The sequence below is a fragment of the Sciurus vulgaris genome, assembly GCF_902686455.1.
Source record: "Sciurus vulgaris genome assembly, chromosome: 8".
Classification (NCBI taxonomy): domain Eukaryota; kingdom Metazoa; phylum Chordata; class Mammalia; order Rodentia; family Sciuridae; genus Sciurus; species Sciurus vulgaris.
The window spans coordinates 116,255,309-116,276,846 of NC_136468.1; the positions used below are offsets into that span (position 1 = coordinate 116,255,309).

Below are 21,538 nucleotides of genomic sequence, written 5' to 3' on the forward strand. Positions count from 1 at the left end.
CTGAATGAATGCCGGACTCAAGAATCGACCAATAGAGTTTGCACGTTTTGGACCAATAGCATTGGTACATTTGCAAACCCTAATTAGCATAACTGTGGACAATCACAGTAACCCAAGTGCTATATAGACCCCTTGGCACCCCTTGCCGAACACATTTGGAAGAAGAATACCTACCGTAGCTGCGCTGTTGACCTGCAGGTGTTCTATGCTTGATCTTCCAGGAATGCCTTTTCTCACCGGCAGTTCTTCGAATTCAAGAGAGGAAAAATTTGGAAGAAAAAGAGGGTGAGTTGCTGGGGTGCCCTGTACTGCGGCAGGTCCGGGGGAGTGGGGTGCATCCGCTTTCACAGCATTTTTTTTGACCTTCCAGATGTCAGTATGCACTGAAGGTTCCTATAGTGACTTTTTACTTTCGTTTTTCTGTTGTTACTGGAAAATGCAAAAGGTGTTTTGTCTTTCTTGTGAAAATTCTTTTTTTCTCCAAATCCTATGTTTGTGAGTGAGATATCTGAAATTTGTGCTCTCAGATTCTGATGTAAGAAAATTTGAAGTAGTTAGATATAAATTTCAGGAAGAACAAGAAATAGATGTGCAGGAGAGATCAGAAGAACCTCTAAACGAAATAATGTGTTGAGTCTTGATTTTCATGTGCTTGTGTGTGTGTGTGTGTGTTTTTCATATTCAATGTTATTTATTTTTTTAATTTTAATTAAAAATCATAAATTTACATAGGGCAATGTTGTTTGATTCATTCTGTTATTTTTTCCCTTCCCCCCACCCCTCCCACCCCTCTTTTCCCTCTGTACAGTCCTTCCTTCCTCCATTCTTACCACCCTCCTTATCCCTAACCCTAACCCTAACCCCTCCTACCCCCCCTTATATATCCTCATCCGCTTATCAGCGAGATCATTCGTCCTTTCGTTTTTTGAGATTGGCTTATCTCACTTAGTATGATATCCTCCAATTTCATCCATTTGCCTGCAAATGCCATAATTTTATCATTCTTCGTGGCAGAGTAATATTTCATTATATATATATATATATACATATATATATATATGTATATATATATGCCACAGTTTCTTTATCCATCCATCAACTGAAGGGCATCTAGGTTGGTTCCACAATCTGGCTATAGTGAATTAAGCAGCTATGAATATTGATGTGGCTGTACCGCTGTAGTATGCTGATTTTAAGTCCTTTGGGTATAGGCCAAGGAGTGGGATAGCTGGGTCAAATGGTGGTTCCATTCCAAGCTTTCTGAGGAATCTCCATACTGCTTTCAGAGTGGCTGCACTAATTTGCAACCCCACCAGCAATGTATGAGTGTACCTTTTTCCCCACATCCTCGCCAACACCTATTGTTGCTTGTGCTCTTGATAATCGCCATTCTAATTGGGGTGAGATGAAATCTTAGGGTAGTTTTGATTTGCATTTCTCTTATTACTAAAGATGTTGAACATTTTTTCATATATCTGTTGGTTGCTTGTACATCTTCTTCTGTGAAGTGTCTGTTCATTTCCTTAGCCCATTTGTTGATTGGATTATTTGTATTCTTGGTGTAGAGTTTTTGAGTTCTTTATAGATTCTGGATATTAGCGCTCTATCTGAAGTATGAGTGGCAAAGATATTCTCCCACTCTGTAGGCTCTCTCTTCACATTACTGATAGTTTCCTTTGCTGAGAGAAAGCTTTTTAGTTTGAATCTATCCCAGTTGTTGATTCTTGCTTTTATTTCTTGTGCTATGCGAGTCCTGTTAAGGAAATCTGATCCTAAGCCAACAAGTTGAAGGTTTGGACCTACTTTTTCTTCTATAAGATGCAGGGTCTCTGGTCTGATTCCGAGGTCCTTGATCCATTGTGAGTTGAGTTTTGTGCAGGGTGAGAGATAGGGGTTTAATTTCATTCTGTTGCATATGGTTTTCCAGTTTTCCCAGCACCATTTGTTGAAGAGGCTATCTTTTCTCCATTGCATATTTTTGGCCCCTTTGTCTAGTATGAGAAAATTGTATTTATTTGGGTTTGTGTCCGTGTCCTCTATTCTGTACCATTAATCTACCTGTCTATTTTGGTACCAATACCATGCCATTTTTGTTACTATTGCTTTGTAATAGAGTTGAAGATCTGGTATTGCGATACCCCCTGCTTCGCTCTTTCTACTGAGGATTGCTTTAGCTATTCTGGGTTTCTTATTCTACCAGAAGAATTTCATAATAGCTTGCTCTATTTCTGTAAGGTACATCATTGGGATTTTAATTGGAATTGCATTGAATCTATATAGCACTTTTGGTAGTATGGCCATTTTGACAATATTAATTCTTCCTTTCCGTGAACATGGGAGATCTTTCCATCTTCTAAGGTTTTCTTTAATTTCTTTCTTTAGTGTTCTGTAGTTCTCATTGTAGAGGTCTTTCACCTCTTTGTGAGATTGATTCCCAAGTATTTTATTTTTTTTTTTGATGCTATTGTGAATGGGGTAGTTTTCCTAATTTCTCTTTCTGAAGATTCATCACTTACGTATAAAAATGCATTGGATTTATGAGCATTGATCTTGTAACCTGCTAATTTACTGAATTCACTTATGAGTTCTAAGAGTTTTCTGGTGGAATTTCCAGGTTCCTCTAAATATATAATCATGTCATCAGCGAACAGGGATAGTTTGAGTTCCTCTTTTCCAATTCGTATCCCTTTAATTTCTTTGGTTTGTCTTATTGCTCTGGCTAGAGTCTCAAGAACAATGTTGAATAGAAATGGTGAAAGAGGGCATCCCTGCCTTGTTCCAGTTTTTAGGGGGAATGCTTTCAGTTTTTCACCATTTAGAATGATATTGGCCATGGGCTTAGTGTAGATGGCCTTCACAATGTTAAGGAATGATAGAAATTAATATTCTTATAAAGTTGAGATATACTAGCCAAATTATTGTTTTAGAAACTGAATTTTATTTTTTATGTATTTGTGCATTACACATATTAGCTATAAGAAAAAAGGTTTTGATTATATGCTTCTTGCAGTTTATCTCTTGTTATTTAAACAAAAATTCCAGGTCTATCCTTGTAATATATGTAAATTTTAATTTTTGAAATGACTGAATTATGAACTAGGATGCTTTTTCTTTTTGCCTAAAAAGCAATCCACAATCTGATTGTCTCTTGGGAAAGGAAAATGCCTTGCAAACTTTCACGTGAAGAATGTGCCTGAGGCTGATATCCTTGGGAACAGTTTCAGATCTAAAATTTCCTCTATATAAGGTGGCATATGGAAGATCTGCTTCCTTGGAACATTTAGAATGCTATAAAAATGTTGCCGTTTTATTAGATTGTTAACTCTGTACCCATCTCTGATTTGGATCTCTTTAAGAGATGGAATTTGTTATTCTAAAAGTGATAAACTTAAATCCCAGCGTCTGTTTACTTGAAATTCTGAAAAATCATAGATGGAGTGAAAATAATAAGAAAGGGTTTTGTGCAATGACTAATAGGTTAATTTCTGTAAAGTTTCAAGAATAAATACTTTTAACTCGAGTGGCCTTGTGCCAAACTATATATTCTGGAGCTAGTATACCTAAGAATTTTCACAGTTGGCATCTAAACTTTTAGGGAGGTGAGCTCCTAGGATGTCACTATGGTTCTTTCCTAGCTAACCCTAGATAACAGCCACTCTTTAATATGCTTTAAAAAGCAAATATGTATTAGCAATGAAGAAAAGTATTTTATAATTGCCTTGTCATAATTATTAAGGTGTTCTAGAGTCATTTTCCATTCAATTTTATTGTTTACATGATGCTTACTCAAAGATGACTGCAAAGATAAATGAAATTGTATTGCACAACAAAAAATTATTGGTGAGATATCATAGAAGCATAGTCTGAAATAGGACAGATGCTTTGTACTTACTGAGGGATGTTTGTTCTCTTAGGGAGAAACTTGTACTAGAGTGAAAAAAGGTAAATAAGGAAGAAGAATATATGTGTTTCTGATAAATTATCTGATCTATGGAAGATCAATGTGTGATCTGGCACATCTCATTATTTGATGATCCTATACTTTATAATTTTTATCAGTGATTTTTTGCCACATGTCTTCATAGAGCTGGTGGTGTGGACATAATTCTCATTCATTTCTGGGTAAGCAAAGAGAGATTTTCCAGGCCTAGTAATAGATCTAAGCTGCTACTCAGTGTCACTGTGGGAGGAAAGCACTCATTAGAAAACAGATCTTGCTGGGTGAAATACTGTTAAATGGTCTTGATGTTTGTGTCTACCTCAAATTCACATGTTGAGATCCTAACCCACAGGTATTGATGTTAGAAGTGGGGGTGGAGGTGATTATGTCACCTATAGCATTTGTGTCCTCCCAAAACAGGCTTACAACTACACACTTGGAACCCTTCCACCATGTAGGACCCAGTGAGAAGACCCTGGAAACCAGGAAACTTGCCCTCACCAAAGTCTGGACATTCTGGTACCCGGATCTTGGTCTACCCAGTCTCAGAAAATGTAAGAAACTGAATTTCTACTGTTTGTAAACTATTTAGAATATGGTATTTTGTTGTAGCAGACCAAATTGTCTAAGAGCGGTATCCAAATGCCAATATTCTAGTGTTCAAATTCTGTTTCAACAGCTCCACAGAATTAACTGGGTAAATAATGTTTTAAGATTTTAATTATGTGATAGATTTTTTAAACCAATAGTCTTAGTTTTTGAACTAACAGCATCTACACTTTTAAAAGAATCTATTCATTTAAGTTCTTGACTCTTTAAGTGTCTATGATGTGATTTATTTTGTATGTGAAATTTCCCCTCTTGCTGGTTTATGGTTTAATTCTTTTTGCCTTAATAAGTCTTCATGACCTTTTTTTATCATTTCCAGTTGTAAAAGTGTTGTTGGTCTAATTTTCTTTATTATTTTGTGTTTTAGTAACTTACACTCTTTATGTCCATTTAACCTTCAGAATTGATTCAGGAGGGATAGATTGTAAACATGATTTAATTTTTTAAAAATTGTTTGTTCTATTTAATTATACATGATAGCAGAATGCATTTTGATTTCTTGTACACAAATGGAGTACGATTTTTCATTTCTCTGACAGAATATTCGTATTTGAGAAGAGTATCCTAGGGAACATGGAATAACAATAGTAAAATCAAGATAATGCAATATTAATAATTAAAATATACTGAACGTTAAACACCATTTAACAATTTTGCAAAGGTCAGTTTAGTAAATTCTGACAGCATTCTCAAGTTATAGTTGTGCTTACTGTGAGACATCCATTATTATTATTACTATTCAGTTGAATGTTCTGTAAAGTGGAGATAATAATAGTAGCAAGCAAATGAGTTCTTGTGGATATAAAATACATAATTATACTCTGAAATATATGAATTTTGCTCAATAAAATTTATATGAACTTATTAATTAAACTAAATATAATACATAAAAAGATATAGAATAGTGTCTGCATCATTTGCATTTGTGCAGGTATAAAATTATTACTCTTTCAAAGATGTTCCCATCCTGATCCCAAGAATTAGAGAAGATTCAATGTTATATAATGAGAGGAAATTAAGGTTGTATGGAGGATTAAGGTTTCAGTCAGATGATAAATAGATCGCCCTAGAACAGCCAGGTTAACTCAAGTGTAATTGCAAGGGATTTTCAAACTTGAAAGATTTTAGAAGATTCAAGAGAAAACATGATAGAAAGCAAAGTTGGAATCATGCAAAGTGAAGCCTCATTCTGGTTCTCCTAGTGTAAAAGACCATCAGAAGCCCCAGGCCAAGAATGCCTCTAACTCCTAGAAGACAGAAATAGCAAAGCATGAGATTCTTCAGTCTCCAGGCTTTATTTTAATCTAGCAAATAATTTTTGCAACAGCAATTGGAAACACTTGAATGCTCAACAAGTATTATTTTCATAAACTCCATAAATTTAAAGATGAATAAAATGAGCGAAAGAGGAATAGGAGATATTCTGAAGATCATATTGTAAACTTTAGAATTAGAATATAAATGCAGAATTGTCTAAATTAATGAATATCCTTAGTTGTAATCACAGCGCTAAAGTTTTTAATGCATGTAATACTACCACAAAAAAATAAAGAGAAAACACAACTTCCTGTATATAGCATTTATTAATTTTCATTTTTTATAGTTAAATAAATCATTCAAAAATCAAACATTTTTAATTATCAGAGGTCAAAAGACACGTAGGTTAACTTCTAAACTCATTAGATTTTATAAAACCAATTTATGATAAATTATAAAATATATACAGTATATTTTTGTACATTTTATGGTACTCAATAAAATAATAAAATTTTATCATTTCATAATAAATAAGAATATTTGCATTTTAATTCCTGAGTAGAGTAACATGACGTCACATATGACTACAACAAAATCAAGTTGTATACATTCAAATAACCACTTTTTAGTGAGATTTATATAAATATAAGTAGGTTTAGATTTCTAAATTCATACTGTAATTCACTGTGCCCAGTGTATATACCAAATTTAGACTATTTTAGGAATCTTTTTTTTGTTTTTTTGTTTTTTTTTTTGGTAATGTGGGGAAGGCAAAATTTGAAGTTTCTATTTAACACTGATTCACTGCAATATAGTCAAGGATAACAAAACTTTATATACATAGTAAATACAGTATTTCAGAGAAAATAATTTTTTTAAAGTATCCTTCACAGGTATATGATAAACATTTGTTGAATAAAAGAGAAAGTAATACTATATTTCAAGTTCCACATACAAAAAATAGTATGCATTAAAGGAGGCCATTTTTATGAGTAGAATTGTCTTCTAAAAATAAGTAAATATAGTGTGCATTAGTAAGATACATTTTATGTGCATATTTTTGTTGATTATATTTTTTATAACTACAATAAAGATAAACCAATAAAATTGGATATATGGAAATACAGTAAAATTATTTCTAGACAAATACCAAAGGGACGTGTCATCAATGTTTTAGATTTAAATATTTGATGTGAATCAAGCCTAAGAATTCTGTTATTCTTTCCCTGTGATTATAATAAGTTTAAGTAATCGTTTTTCATTTAATTGAACAATTGAAACAATTGAACAATTGAAAGAATTGTATGTATTCTACTTTTTCCCAGAAAATAAAGTATGAAACAAAATTTTGTAAAAATAATTTAATCTAAACTATGGGTATTTAAGTACATAAGTATGTACTTAAACTAATTAAAGAATTATTTGCTAAAATTAATTAAAATAAAATTATAATTATTTGCTAAATTATTTAAAATTTTTCTTTCATATAGTAGCATAATGATCTGCATCCTAGTAGGAATACAATTTAAAATAATTTCTAACTCACCTAGTGGTCTACTTCATTGCATTAACTTTGAAACATTTTATTGCATTTCTTTTTCAATGAGTCTTGGCATGAGACCATGACCTTTGTTAGCGTTCTTATAGTCAAAATATTTTATTTATGATAAACTTTAATAGATAACCAAAGAGTTAAATGGTATTTTGTGGATTTGTTGATGAAAGTGGAGAAAGATTCTAAATTTGTGTTAAAAGGCTAATGACCAATGATTTCATTGTAGAATAGAAGCTTAGTCTGGGCCCAGTGGCACATGCCTGTTATTCCAATGGCTAGGGAGGCTGAGACAGGAGGATCATGAGTTCAAAGCCAGCCACAGATAAAGCAAGATGCTCAACAACCCAGTGAGACTTTGTCTCTAAATAAAATATAAAATAGGGCTGCAGATGTGCCTCTGTGCCCCAATATCCCCTCCCCCCCAAAAAAAGAGCTTAGCAAAAGGAATTATTTAAGAACAAATTGAATATTTATTATGGTTAAATGATACTATTGGTATATATAAATTTGATGTAAAATAAAATATATAACTACTGTTGAAAGAAAATATTGTAAGGGAGAAGAATAATTCAATCTTATTAAATCAAATATAATTTTATTAAAAACTTGAGTAGTAAATAACCATCATCTTTCTTTCTTTCTTTTTCTTTTCTTTTTTTTCCCCCGGAGAGTACTTATTTATTTATTTACCAGCCCAGGAGGCTGGCCCCTAAACTTATATATCCAGCTTGAGGCCTTAGCCTTTTAAGGCCTTGGATAGGTGCAGGCATGGGTCTGGAGGCCCTTCTCCAGGGCAGTGGATCCCAGGGACTGCAGGTGGGATGCCCCTGAGCCAGCAGCTGCCAGTAGCAGCAAAAGATGAAAAAAAAAAAAAAAAAAAATGGGAGCCAGGCACTCATCCCAATCCCAGTGGTGCCAAGGAGAGTGCAAGATACTTTGGGCCCCAGTGCCAAGCTGGGGGTGCGCGTATATGGGAGAAGAGGAGGCCTAGTACCATGGGCAACCCAGGTGCCCACCCAGTGCCAGCCAGCCAGGAGGGGGTTGGCAGTTTTGCCTGAGGGGCATGTGCCTGGCTCTCCTGAGAAGTGAGGTGGTTCAGGGGGAAGAGCAGACACTGTCTTCTGAGGACTTGCTCAAGGGCGGGTTTGAGCCTTTTGCACGGGTGCATTCCCACCCACCCCAGCTCTTCAGAGGCTGATGTGGAAGGCATCCTGCAGCCACTGATCTCGGGCGTTGTGTGTCTGGGGCACAGTGCGGGGTGGTGGGTCAGGGCAGGCTGGCATCAGGAGGCTCATCGTCATCAGAGGCATCCGGTGGGTAGGAGCTGTCCGAGTGCAAGGAGGATGACAGGTCCTGGCATAAACTCGGGTCTTGGCACAGGTGTTTGTAGTCCTGGATTGATTCATACAGGCCCCGCAACTGGCACAGCAGCGACACGGCCAGCTGCCTTAATCCCATCTCCTTTCGCAGCGCAGCTAGTGCCGAGTCGAGGTTGACCGGGCGACGCGGGCCTGCGGCTGGCCCCGAACTGGCGGCATCCTGGACGCGGGTGGCGCGGCTCCGCTCGTCGTGGATGCAGCTGCGCTGGCTGTAGACGCGCTCCGGCTCCCGCCACGAGCTCCCGCTCGCGTTGAGGCCGCTCAGGCCGCGAGGTAGTGGCGGGATCCCGGCTAGAGCGCAGCCCGCGCCGCCCGGCGCCTCCGTCGAGGGCCGCCCGTTCATGGCCGGGCCGGCGCGGAGGGCAATGTCACCTCCCTCCCCGCAACAGTCCGCACGGGCCGCCGCCGCAGGCTCAGTACCTAGCGGCCCGGCTGGCCCAGCACAGTCGCCACCTGCAGGCCGCGCTTTTCACCACCATCTTTCTTTTGAAAATTTTCAAAAGTCAAAATCTCTATTTCATACAGTTGATTTCGATTCGTACCTTTGTTCATATTTTATACCATTATGACATATACATGTTTATTTATTTATTTTTGTACCAGGATCTGAGCCCAGAGGTGCTTAACACTGAACCACATCCCCAGCCTAATTTTTAAATTTTTATTTTGAGACAGGGTTTTGCTAAGTTGCTTGGGGCCTCACCAAGTTGCTGATGCTGTCCTCTAACTTGTGATCCTCCTGCGTCTGCCTCCTGAGTCTCTGAGACTACAGGAGTTCACCACTGCACCCAGCCCCAATCTGATTGTTTAAATTGTGTTTAATCTAGAGGATATTTTATAGATAATTAACTTAATTTTTAATATTTGATTCCATGTCAGTTTCCTTTTCTTTCATGTTGCTTTATAAAAATAGTCACCATGACTTTTTGCACTCCCTAATAACCTTTTAGTTCTCAGTTTAAACTTCTAATCTTTATAAAGATCAGCCTCTCCCAGTGCTGTGTCAAACCTGGTCTTCATAAATTTTGTGCGAGTCATGTTTCTATACTGCCTTTTTTTTTTTAAGCCAATATTTCCTGTTTCCTTTATCAAACTTTAAGCTCCTTGGGAGCAGGAACCATATCCAGTTTTCTACTCTCAGGCTTTTGTGTGTGCTAGACACATAAAAGGTATGGTGGTACATATTTGGTGACTACATGAATAAGTTGGGATGTGATACCATTTTATTTTAAAGGCAGGAGTAGATCATTTGAAAGCACTTTTAGGAGAGGAAAAGTTTATTTGGCACTCAGTTTCAGGGTCTCAGTCCTTAGATGAAGGGCTCCATTGCTCTGGGCCAGAGGTGAGGCAGAACAACCTGGTGGAAGAGTGTGGCAGAGAAAAGCAGCTCAGGACGTGGCCATTAGGAAGCAGAGAGCAAGCTCCACTCACCAGGTAAAAAAAGCTTTTCCCCAGTGACCTAACTCCTCCAACCACACTCTACCTGCCTAAGTTACCACCCAGTTACTTTGTACCAGTGAAATCATACACTGAATTAGGTTAATGTACTCATAACTCAGTTCACCTCTAAATGGTTCTGCATTGTCTAACATGAGCTTTTGGGGGACATCATATATCTAAACCATAACATACAATAAATTTAAAAAAATAGAAAAAACATATTTTAAAGCTCAAATAGCAAAGTTATGTGTTGCTCAATCTTTCCACCTTCTTTATGTTAGTACAATGATTTTATCAGGGACAGGATTAGTATCAATTTACATGTGTGTATAAAACAAAAACTGTTGATTACTTAGATATCTTCTAAACATGGGTTATAGTAAAATTAAAATTAATTTACAAATATCTAAAACAGATTAAACTGTTTCTAAATTTAGGGATTTTATCTTTTATTCTTTCACTAATTTCAGTTAATTTTGTTTATGGCTAAATTTCATATTTTGTACTAACAGAGAAGGCAATCATAACTTTAAAAAATGTGTCTATTCATTCCTGGTACAGAACATATGTAACCCTTTTATCCTTATATTCGCATTAGAAGAATTTTCAGTGTTTGAAAGATCGCCGTTCTTATTACCTCCTCATAAACAAAGGATGGCAAAAACATGTTAGCTAATAAGAAATAATAGACTTTCTCAACTGTCAGTTTTGATGCTAATTAATAACTATTTGAAAAATTAAAGAGAAAACATTTTACCCAAAGAATGAGAATAAAATCCCTGAATTATACAATTAATTTTGAAAAGAGCTGAGGCTCTTATCTTACTGATTCCAACTACATAAAGAAATGTTACATAGTTTTTAAAGATAAATTATTTAAATATATTTTTTAAATAATCAAATTAATCACATAAGCAATTTGAATAAAAATGGTACATTAATTGCTGATTTTAATGGATAAGATTAAATTATTGATTCTCACCCCAGGAAAACCCTAAGGAACTGATGTGTTCTTTGAGTTTGCAACTATGACTTCTTTAGCTTTTAAGTCAGACTCAAAAGTCTAATTTTTTTGGGGGGTGGATTTAGTCATAGAATATATTTGCAGAGCTATGTTTCATCTTTCTTGATTTGGAAATATGAAAGAATAAATGTTTGAGATATCCCTGCTTATGATATTCTGTATTCACAAAAAGAGTTAAACAAAATAGGCTTCTATGTAGATATTTTATAATGCTTATAGCAAAAAATTAAGTATTGCTGAAGAACATTACAGAAATTTAACAGTATGAATTGTGAAAGTCAAGAAAATATGTGTAAACCATGAATATTTTTTTATTTTCTGAAGTTTACTATTAAAAGGAATGACAGGGAGAAAAGCAGCCACTAGTCTCCCACCTTCCCCACATGTGCTCTCCAGCCAGCTGCCAGCCTGCCCCAATTACCCAATCCTTCCCCCTCAGTCCCCCCATGAACAGAATGAGGCACTGAGTGAGGACCTAGGAACTGGCCACTTCTCTTCCTCCTCTGTCATCAGGTTTGGTCAGTTAGCTGAATACAGTTGGTCTTGAATGCCTCCTTTTCCCCAAAGCAGAAGCCCCACTGGGTGGAGCTTCAGCTTCTAAGTCCTCCCACAGGACACCAGATCCTCTAAGCCTGGACAGTAGAGAGCAGGTGTGATGCTCTTCACTCACTAGTGAAAGAATTGCTGATTTCCTATGAAACCTGTTATTTGCATTGGTAGTTTATTTAATCCCATTTAATCCTCACAAACTCAAGGAATGTATAATTTCTCCATTTTTGCAGCTAAGTTACCTGAGACTCAGAGAAGGATGACACAGTTAGGGCGTTTGTTTCCTGACCATGTGGCTGGTTAGTTGCAGAGTGAGGCTCAGTCTGGGTTTTCTACCCCAGGAACCAAACAAGACCCTGTCTGTGGCCATTTTCAACCTCAGAGAACAGTGCAGGGTTGGGGCGGCTGTGCTTTCCTCCTTACTGCTGAGCCCCTACTGGGAAGCCCAGGATAGAGAAGCAGGAAGCCCAGGGAAGAGCAAGGGAGAGGCAGGTGGCTCCCTGTTCTTGCACAGAGGGGCCCGCACTGGGTGCAGACTGAGGGTCCTGAGGGCCTGCAATCCTCTGTCCAGGCCTTATTTAGCTCCCACTTTTTGCAGATGGGGCTCTGCATTAAATATGAACAGTGATTTCTGGTTTCCAGAAGCACTTGACTGGTGAAATTCCAATAATCTATGGGCAATTTTCAGTTGAATTTGTGAAAACGATTAAATTGAGACCCAGCATCTGACAACTTTTCAGTTACATTCTTCAGATCTCCTGAAAAACTATTCCCATGCAATAGCTGGTTGCCTGAGACATTGTACCATCACAAGGGGAAACTGTCCAGTTCCTTTTTTATTGTTTCTTGTGATTTCTAAGTCTCATAAAGTTATAAAAACTTTATTTGTAGCATCTCCATGGTGTTTGCCTTATAGAGAGCTCCAAGCTAATGCCTTCCCTCATGGACCAAATCAGGTGTCCCTTCTTGTGAGGTCTGAGTTGGTACAGGTACAGGACCCCTTGGAGTTGCTCCAAGTTGTGTCTACAGCCTTTGGTAGTGGGGGAGACACTTCATCTGGAAAATGCCCCAGAGCTCTCTCCTTGCCTTCAGAGAGGAGGGGGTTGCAGATAAGCATCATCCTGTCCCTGTCCCCTGCTTTGGCATTTCGCAATGAGGCTTGGTCTAAGCTGAAAAAGTCCAGGTGAGGTGGATGAATGCTTCAGTGTAAAGCTGCTGGTTTCTCATTTTGCAGAGTGATTTTGCAGTTTAGTGATTTACTTGGGGTTATGTCACCAGTGTCTGGTGTGTGAGGCCCTGGGGAGTTGGGCGGGTGGTTCAGCCTCTGAAGAGCAGATGCATATAGAAGCTTGGCAGGCCAGTTACCACATCTGTCTGGTGGAGTGTTGTTTTGTTTTTTGTAGTGCTGGGGATTGAACCCAGAGCTTCACACATGCTCAGCAAGTGCTCTGCCACTGAGGTATAACTTTAACCCTTTGTAAATTTTATTTTGAGAGAGGATCTGAGTTACCCAGGCTGACCTTGAACTTGTGATCCTCCTGCTTCAGCCTCCCAAGTAGGTGGAATTGCAGGTGTGCCCCATGCACTTAGTTGTCTAGTGGGTTCTTACCTCTTCTTTGTAGAGCCCCTGCCTAATGCCAGGCAGGTGTCCTAGGTGCTGGGCTACAGCAGGAGCCAAGCAAAGTCCCTGCTCTCACTGAAGTCGCCTTCTATGGTGGCTTGACCCAGGCAGTTTACCTCTGACTCACGCCTAGACTTCGCAGGGACATCGACACTGAAGAACCAACCTGGCAGCTTGTTGAAGGTTAAAACAACCCCTGTTCTCCTGGTTTTCTCTCAAGAACTATTTTCTTTCACATGTGTCTCCTTTCTGTGAGGTGTTTAAAAATATGACTTGCTGGGCAGGGTGGTGTATGCCTGTAATCCCAGCAACTTGGGAAGCAGGAGGATTGCAAGTTGAAGGCCAGTCTTAGCAATTCAGCAAAACCCTAAGCCACTTAGTGAGATTGTGTCTTAATAAATAAAAGGCTAGGAAAGTAACTCAGTGATAAAATACCTGTGGGTTCAGTTCTCAGTTCCCCCCAAAATAAAATAATAAAAAATGTGAGTTATTTTCAAGTAGTAGTTTTGTTACCCAAACGACAATTTAGAGAGAAAATTCTGTTTCTAAACTTAGTTAAAATTCTGTTTCTACACTGAGTTAAGTGCATTTTGAAATACATATTTTATGACCTTGAATCTGAATGTCCCTTTTATTAGGCTCTGACCTGACTTGGTTCCTTTCCAGCAGCTGGAAATTGACCAGCCAATGTGCTCAGAGGCAGCACCCACCCCTGACCTAGACCAGAGGGAAACCCTGCTTTGTGTGTGCAGCGTACTTTGGAGCCCCCATGTCGTCTTCCTCAAGCCAGCTGGTCTGTACAGAGAGCAGGATAATGATGGCAGAGTGACACTGAGAATGGCTTAGTGACTAGTAAAATAAGTGGCTGCCTGCAATTGGGCTTCCACAAGGCCCCAGAGGCTGCTGGTGTCCTGAAACCAAGAAGCTTGCTGTGGGTAAGTGACCCAGATTCCAGCTGCCTATCTGAAGGCCATTAATATGAGGACAGTCTCATTTAAATCTTTGACTCATAATATTATAGGTTTGCAACCCCACTGAGGTACATCAAAGTCTCAGACTTCAAGGGACACAGAGTGGACTAGAACATGCCATCGCATCAGCAACATCAGCAGAGGCAGGCCGTATCCTGTTCTGCTTTCAGGAGAACACTGCATGCCTTCGTGCAGTGAGACGGGAAGAAGTGTTGTCATGACTTCTGTGCTTGACTGTCAGGAAAAGCTTTTTCCAACCAGATAATGAGGCAAGATATTATCAGCCAGTAGTCTCCATTTGTAAAGCTAAGGGGTTCACATCTGGGAGGGTGGCCGATTGAGGTTTCATTTGTTTCTGTATCTGCTTCCCTGCAAACCTGTCTGCTACCGTAGCCATTGCCTGAGCTCTTGTTGGGCCTTCTGTGAGTGTCCTGGAAACTCTGCTACCAACATGGCATTTGAAGGGAGCTCTCGTTCTCATTCCCTCTCTAGCTGTGCTTTTAGCGCACTTTACCCCTAAAGCAAAGTTGCCAGGACTTGTTGAGGGGTGGAATTATCTGTCTTCTCTGTATCTTTAAATTTTTCTATCTGGTTTCAGGTTTAAGTTAGTTGAATAAATGGACTGAAGAGAAGATAAGGCAAAAATTTGCTATGGTCTTGGCCTTGCCCTCTGGGCTAATGGAACCTGGAGGAGACCCAACACCAGGTGAGCAGGAGAACCCCAACCCCAGTGGAGTTCATTTCCAGAAGTGTGGGAGAGGTAGCAGAGGTGGCATTTGCCAGAGATGCTGGCCTCATGCCCTAGGGACAGGATTCCAGCCTGTGCCAACCTGGAGGTGTTGAAACTTCATTCAGGGAAGAAGACCCTTGCTCATTCATGTGATAGCTGCCTCAATCATGTCTTTGGAATTCCTGTATTATGTGCTGCTACTCCTCATTAAACTTTAATATGAAACTATATTCTTTATAACAGAAGTAAAACAAGAATTCATGATGATTGGATTTAATCTTTGTAAGTTTCCAGTTATAGCAACACATACAGTTGACGATCTCCTCTGGTAAGTCCATGCCTCTGCTTGTGTCCAGACAGTTGAAGAGCAGTTCCTTGTCATACAGCTGTGGAGAGTAGAAAGATACCTATAGTTATGGCTTCCTCTGTTAGGTTGGAGGTGGAAAAAGATGGCTGCTTCTAAGGTCACGCACTCACCCCCTTAGCCTGCATGTGACCCCTGTGGATATGGTACTAGGCAAGGGGGAGGAAGGAGGACAAGTCAATCAAGGCTCTTCCTGGGTGCTCACAGCACTGAGAAGGTGCCATAATCTGGAATGTTAAGGCACTTTACTGTACTTTTAAATTATTAAAGGGAATTTAAAAAATTAACTCTAATTTACTGACTGCAAAAATTAAAATTTATATTGATGTATTGATTTACTACTTTCAAAATACTTTTACCCACTGATTTTTTTTTCAAAATACCCTGTGAAGTCAAAGGATGATTACTGCCTTTACAGAGAGGGAGCTCTAAGGCACTGAGTCTTGCCAAGTCACAGGGCCACTCAGTGGCACATTCCTTGCTCAGCGTTCTCCTAGTCTAAGGCCCTCAGTCTTAGAATGCTCTTCTTTCACTTTGGAGAAACAGCAGGACAGGATCTCCATCAGGAATGACAGTCATCTGGTCCTCAAGGTGCCCATGCAGCCAGGCCTCAAGGAGGAGTCCATTCCAGTGTGCGAGGCTGTCCTCAAGGTATCCATATGAGTGGACGTGGGCCCTGGAGAGCTTTTCCAGTAAAGTCCTGGCCCCCGGGAGGGTGGTGGGTGATTGGCAACTGAACCATCTGGAAAGGCTGCCACCCTCCTGAGAGTGTGGCCCCCTCGGCCTTGCCCTAGTCTTGTCCTTCTCCAGAGTGCCTCCACTACATGGGCCCATTCCCATCCTCAGTGCCTTCTGCTTGGGGACAAGAAGAGAAATATTTTTTAAATCAAAGTTAGTACTTCTTTGGTTACAGAAGCTATAATTTACTGGGGATGATGTGATACTTCTTCAGGTCCACAAAGACCTACCTGGAAATAAACATCCTTTTCGGACCTTTTAAAAAATATTTAGTCTGTGTACCACAATATAAGCAAAAGTCTGTATTCTGTAAACAGGTGACACTGACTTCTGGGAAATGGATGACATTCTTCCTCCTTTTTACAGCTTTATAGGGCATCAGCCTTGTTTGAAAACATCTAGCACGAGGTGCAGCTGAGCATGGACTACAAACTCTTCCTCTTCAACCTGAAGATTTGTCCTACCAGTCCTTGCAGCAGGTGGTCATCAACCTTGGTGAGAGCAATTGGTGTGTGCCCCTTGTCCCCAAGTTCTTGATGACTGCTCTGATGAGGTATGATTTGCTGTCACAAAAGACTCTGAAGGCACAATTAGCAATGAATGAACACTCATTCATTTATTTGACAAAGATTAATAGAGCATCTGCTGCAGCTGAATGCCAGCCCTGGGGATAATAATTAAGATGCTCTCAGGCTGTTGAACCATCTAAGTCTCTGAGTGCAGTACCGGGTGATTGGTACTAAGGTAAAGAAGCTCTGGTACTGGGAAGTGTGGCAGTCTGGGAGACAGAGCAGGTGTCCCTGGCCCTTACGTTCCCTCCTTCTACCACCTGGCTCAAGCCTCTGACTAAGGAGAAGCACCTGAGAAGGCTCAGGCCTCTACTGTTTCTGCAGTCACACAGCCTTCCATGCTGCTTCCAGTGAGTGCACCCTCTGGGCTGTGACTTTCATGGCTGGGAATTGTTCTCCCAGGCCTGCATGCTCCAGGGCATTGGGGCAGCCTGCAGCTCCCCTCACCCAGGCCTTAACTATCCACTTCCTCCTTCTCTGTCACCTGCCTCTTCCCAGAAGATATTCAGTGAAACAAAGTCTTTGAAGTTGAATGTTAAGGACTTTTCAGTAACTTGCCCTTTCCTGTATGTATGGAACACTCAAGTTTCCCCTTGAAAAATTAAATGTACTCATTGCCTAGGGTTATAATTTTTTATTTATTATAATCAGTGTTAAGTTCGTCTAACACTTTGGGACTGATTTTCCAACATGCACAGAAACTGTCCCTTTTGTTCCAGTTAATAACTTAATGAAGGACACATGTGCATACACTCACATAAATCACCACTTCGTGCTGATGCCTGAACAGGTGGCAGGAAGGCATTCTTGATGTGCCACCACAGCTGTGACATCTGTCTCCCACGGTCTGTGGGCTCTCCCTGGTCTAGCAATTCTTCCATGTTTGTATTTACCACGAGATCCAGTCCTCTGCATTATGTGTTGCCTCACTTAAAAATAAGTCTGTCTAGATGGTATGGGGCTTTACATTTTTTGAGCTTTCACATCAGTGTATCAGCTTTTAAGGAGGTGGGATTAGAAGTTGGATTGAAAGACTGGGAAAAGCTTGAAAGAGCAATTTGAAAGCAGTAGAGACCTCAGAGGTTTAAACCCTGTGCCAAGAGGGTCTAGAAGAGAGAAGATGTGAGGGAAGCATATTGGAGCCCAGTGTGGAATGAAGTTTAAGATTTAATGTTAACAGTGCCATTTGTGGAACTTTGCTGGAAGGAGGGACTACTTGGATGGGAAAGGGAAAAGAGGAGAGACAAGGAAATAATTGACAAGTCTAAATAGAGGAGGCCTGTCCACTGGGATGAGCCTACAGGAAGAAAAGTAAGGCATTGCTCATAAGAAAATAATAAAACAAGTAGAAAAAGATCTTGTAATTTGGTTCCTATTGCATGTGAAAGATGACCAGCTCAGACCCACATTCTTTGGTAAGCTCCTACTGTAAAAAACAGAATTGAGCTTGGTAGACTATTTGTATGACTTCTGTGTTACAAATGCAGCTCTTCTGATAAAGGAAAGATGGAAACTTGAGGGGTCTGGCTAAGTAGGCCTACATGGAGATTTTCCTGGAAAATGAATGTAGTAGAGAATAGAGCACAGTAGAAAATAGCTGCATTTATTAATGGGCAGAAAATGTGATAGTCCTCTCTAAGGTTATCTATAGAGCTTCTGTACCTATACTGTGGGTATTAGAAGAAAGAAGCTTATTTCAAAGAGAAAAACTTTCTCTGTGTGGTTGTTATGTCTTGGGGACATGATTTGACAGGTGGCATATGCAGATCTCTGCAATAGTGAGCCATGTGTAATGAGGCGCCTATTATTTCCTCTTTCATTCCTCTTTGCTCTTAATGACACTCCAAAGCTTTCACTGGGGGCCCTAATCCAATCAGCAGGGACCAGCTTTTTGCAGGACTGAGACAGCTTATTATCTTTTGAGAATATGCCCAATGTTTATTGCCAGAAAACTAGCAGGGATGGCTTCGGTTTCATGGAGACATCATTTTTGGCACCTTTAATCCATTAATGACCCACTGACCAGTTAGTCTTATTGTAAAAAGGTATTTTTATTTGACCTTTATATGTGTGTTTATTTCTATTTGCTTTTGTGATATGAAAGGTCTTTGTGACACAATTTCCACTTGGCTAATTATATGTGTGTTCAAAACATATAATAGTACCTGGGCATGTTCGTGCACAGATCCTGAAAGGAGACCTTCCCTAGCTGGTGATTCTGAAAAGCATGAGTTTGGATATGTGCAGGGAGTAGTCTAGTTATCCAGGAGCTTCTGAGTGCATCATCAGAAGCAAAGGCTGCATCTTGATTCCCTTGCTTCAGGCACCACCTGTGATGGCAAAAGTTATGCGAAGGGCACTGACCCGAGTTTAGAAGGCCCTTTGAGGTGCTTTTCAAAGAAGTCACGTGGCATCGGCACTCGCATGCCCTGCCCTCCGTCTCTCTCTCCAGCCACCCCAACCTCCTGTGATGTTGGTTGTGCCTGCCTGGTTTCAAGGATTCTGAAGTTCCACAAACACTACCTGGGTGACAGCATGGTGGAAAATTGGTGACTTTAAGAGCAGTGCAGTGCTCCCAGCAGCAACCAGCTTGGCCCTGAAGCAGCACATTGCCAGTGCCAGAGAGGCCCTGTGGGCAGAGTCTTACTACTCAAGGTGGAAGCACAGTATCCCAGGCCACTTTCAGATAACTCTCAGGGCCTCTCTTTTATAAGCCACCTGTTTGAACTAGTATCAGAAATTTGTGAGAAATCGTACTTTCGTGTACCATCTATGCACACTTGCTATGGCAGAAACAAGTATGTGTCTCTGGTGTGCAAACCCTGTGGGCTGTCTTGATTCTTCTTGGTAATTTCCCTTCAGGTGGGAAGGGCCTCACCAGAGATGCCCATTCCATAAGCAGGGTGTGTGAACTGTTTAAACATGAATATGACTTTGTACATAGCAGGCCAGCTAATTAAAACTGTGGCTGTTTGGGGTTTATAAACAGAATATAAAGAGTGAGTTTGGACTCTAGCTGATGACCTTAGAGCATAATTTAATAACAGTAAGAGATTTGTGCACAAATCTGAATGTTGAGGCACTGAGGAGAAGGGGGATGACCTCCAAATATCAAAAATAGAGCAGGGAAGTGACTTTCTGCAAAGTTTGTAAAGGTGTAAGTTTATGGGGACATTTTATCATAATGATTGACTGTTGAACATAAGGAAGATACTTTCTGCAAACACCCTGTGTCTAAGTTATATAGCACCAGAAGAGGGTACATGGTTCCTAACGTTACCATGTACCCAGCTTTCCCAGGTGCCTCCGTCCTCCAGACATGATCACCAGCATCCAGTAGCTCTCGTGGTGGAGAATCTGTTCTGTTCATTGTGTTAGGTCCCAAGAATAAACATCTGCTTGTCTCCCAGTAATGCCATTTTTAGCTGTCAAAGTCCTGAATTGTCTCCATGATTGGTCCCTGTAGAGATGGTTTGCCCAGACTCTGTGTGTGGTGGTGGTCATTTCTGGAAGTCAAACTAGTCTGTGCTTACGAAGTTGAGGGAGCTCTTGGGTGAGATAAGCATTGCATTGCATGTAATACCAAGAAGGGGCCAAAGTGGTCATCTAGTCCAGCACCTCATTTAACAGAAGCCAGTACTGAAATAGGACTCACTGGCAACCTTGTAGGGTTGGAGTCTGGATCAGAGCAGTCAAGTTCTGACCCAGAATTTCAGGCAAGGGCATGTTCTGTTTTGAATTACCAAAATTCGTATCATATTTTAAGAAAATAGCCAAGACATATAAGAATGTCATTTTGTAGCTTCTATTTTAATTAAGTATGAACAGACATTATCCACATGCACACACAGTTGTCTTATTTCTCCTGACTGCTGGACATTTTAAGAGTGCTTCGTTCTTAATCCCAGGCAGTGGTGGTAACCGCCCCCCAAAAGGCACATGGCTGCCCTTTGAGATTAAAGTTAAAAGTGACCAACTAAGTTAGACCAGCAGAAGACAAAGCTGCAGCAGCAGACAGAAAGGCATATGGGCCAGGTGATTAGACTGTGACCCACGCAGAGGTAATTCATGTCTGAAGCAAGAGTTGGAAGAAATGGTTGGCAGCAAGTGGAAGAACAAGGGGGAAAGTCAGCAAGGTCAACTCTGGCAAGGCCCATTTTTGGTACTGTTGGGAGGAGAGAGGGTCTTGGCTTAGGTTATTGGGGTCTCATCAGCAAGGCTGCTCATTCCTCTCCATGCCCCTCTGCCGCCTCTCCCTTCCACAAGGCCTGGGTGTTTGCAGTGTATGAGGCAGACATGGCTCCTGCTCTCACTGAACTGAAAATCAGTAAAACAACCAGCCTGGAAAATAATTAATTAAAATTGTAGTAAGTGCTTAAATGGAAATGCAGGGTATAATGAGTGTCCAGGTGGTGGTGAGGTGGGAGATCCTGTACTGGGAGCAGTGGAGCCTTCTCTGAGTAGGCACGCAAGCTGAACCAGAGGAATGACACAAAATAAGCTGTGGACAGACAGCAGCCCAGACACTGAACACAAAGGCCACAGTAACCCTTGGTGGAGAAGACCTGCTGCCCTGCTGCCATGGCTGCTTCAAGACCCAGGTTTCTGGGGATCCTTTGGTTTCTTATGTGAGTCCACTTGTACATAAAAATCATTACTCAAATAATAACTGGAATTCTGGTGTGTCAACTCTCTTTGAGCTTAGCCAATGAACGTTCACTCCCAAGCGGCAAAGCCTCTTTGTCAGGTTAACAAGGTCAGAAGGCCACCGTCCTAAGCCTGAACTAAGACC

The 21,538-nt window shown here is 40.3% G+C and overlaps 1 protein-coding gene and 1 long non-coding RNA gene across 2 annotated transcripts in view; one reads left to right on the forward strand and one right to left on the reverse strand.

Moving 5' to 3' along the window:
• Positions 1-21,538, forward strand: part of LOC306668296 — a 547,020-nt gene that overhangs the window by 479,314 nt on the left and 46,168 nt on the right. The gene's annotated exons all lie outside the window — the stretch shown is intronic.
• Positions 7,857-9,090, reverse strand: LOC306667034 (leucine repeat adapter protein 25-like). The gene has a single exon (XM_079149255.1). It carries the CDS (start codon positions 9,081-9,083, stop codon positions 8,628-8,630), a length of 456 nt encoding a protein of 151 aa, XP_079005381.1. The 5' UTR covers positions 9,084-9,090; the 3' UTR covers positions 7,857-8,627.

Bases quoted from the DNA above. Each gene is read 5' to 3' on its own strand.
- LOC306667034 (XM_079149255.1), bottom strand. From the start codon at position 9,083: ATGAACGGGCGGCCCTCGACGGAGGCGCCGGGCGGCGCGGGCTGCGCT.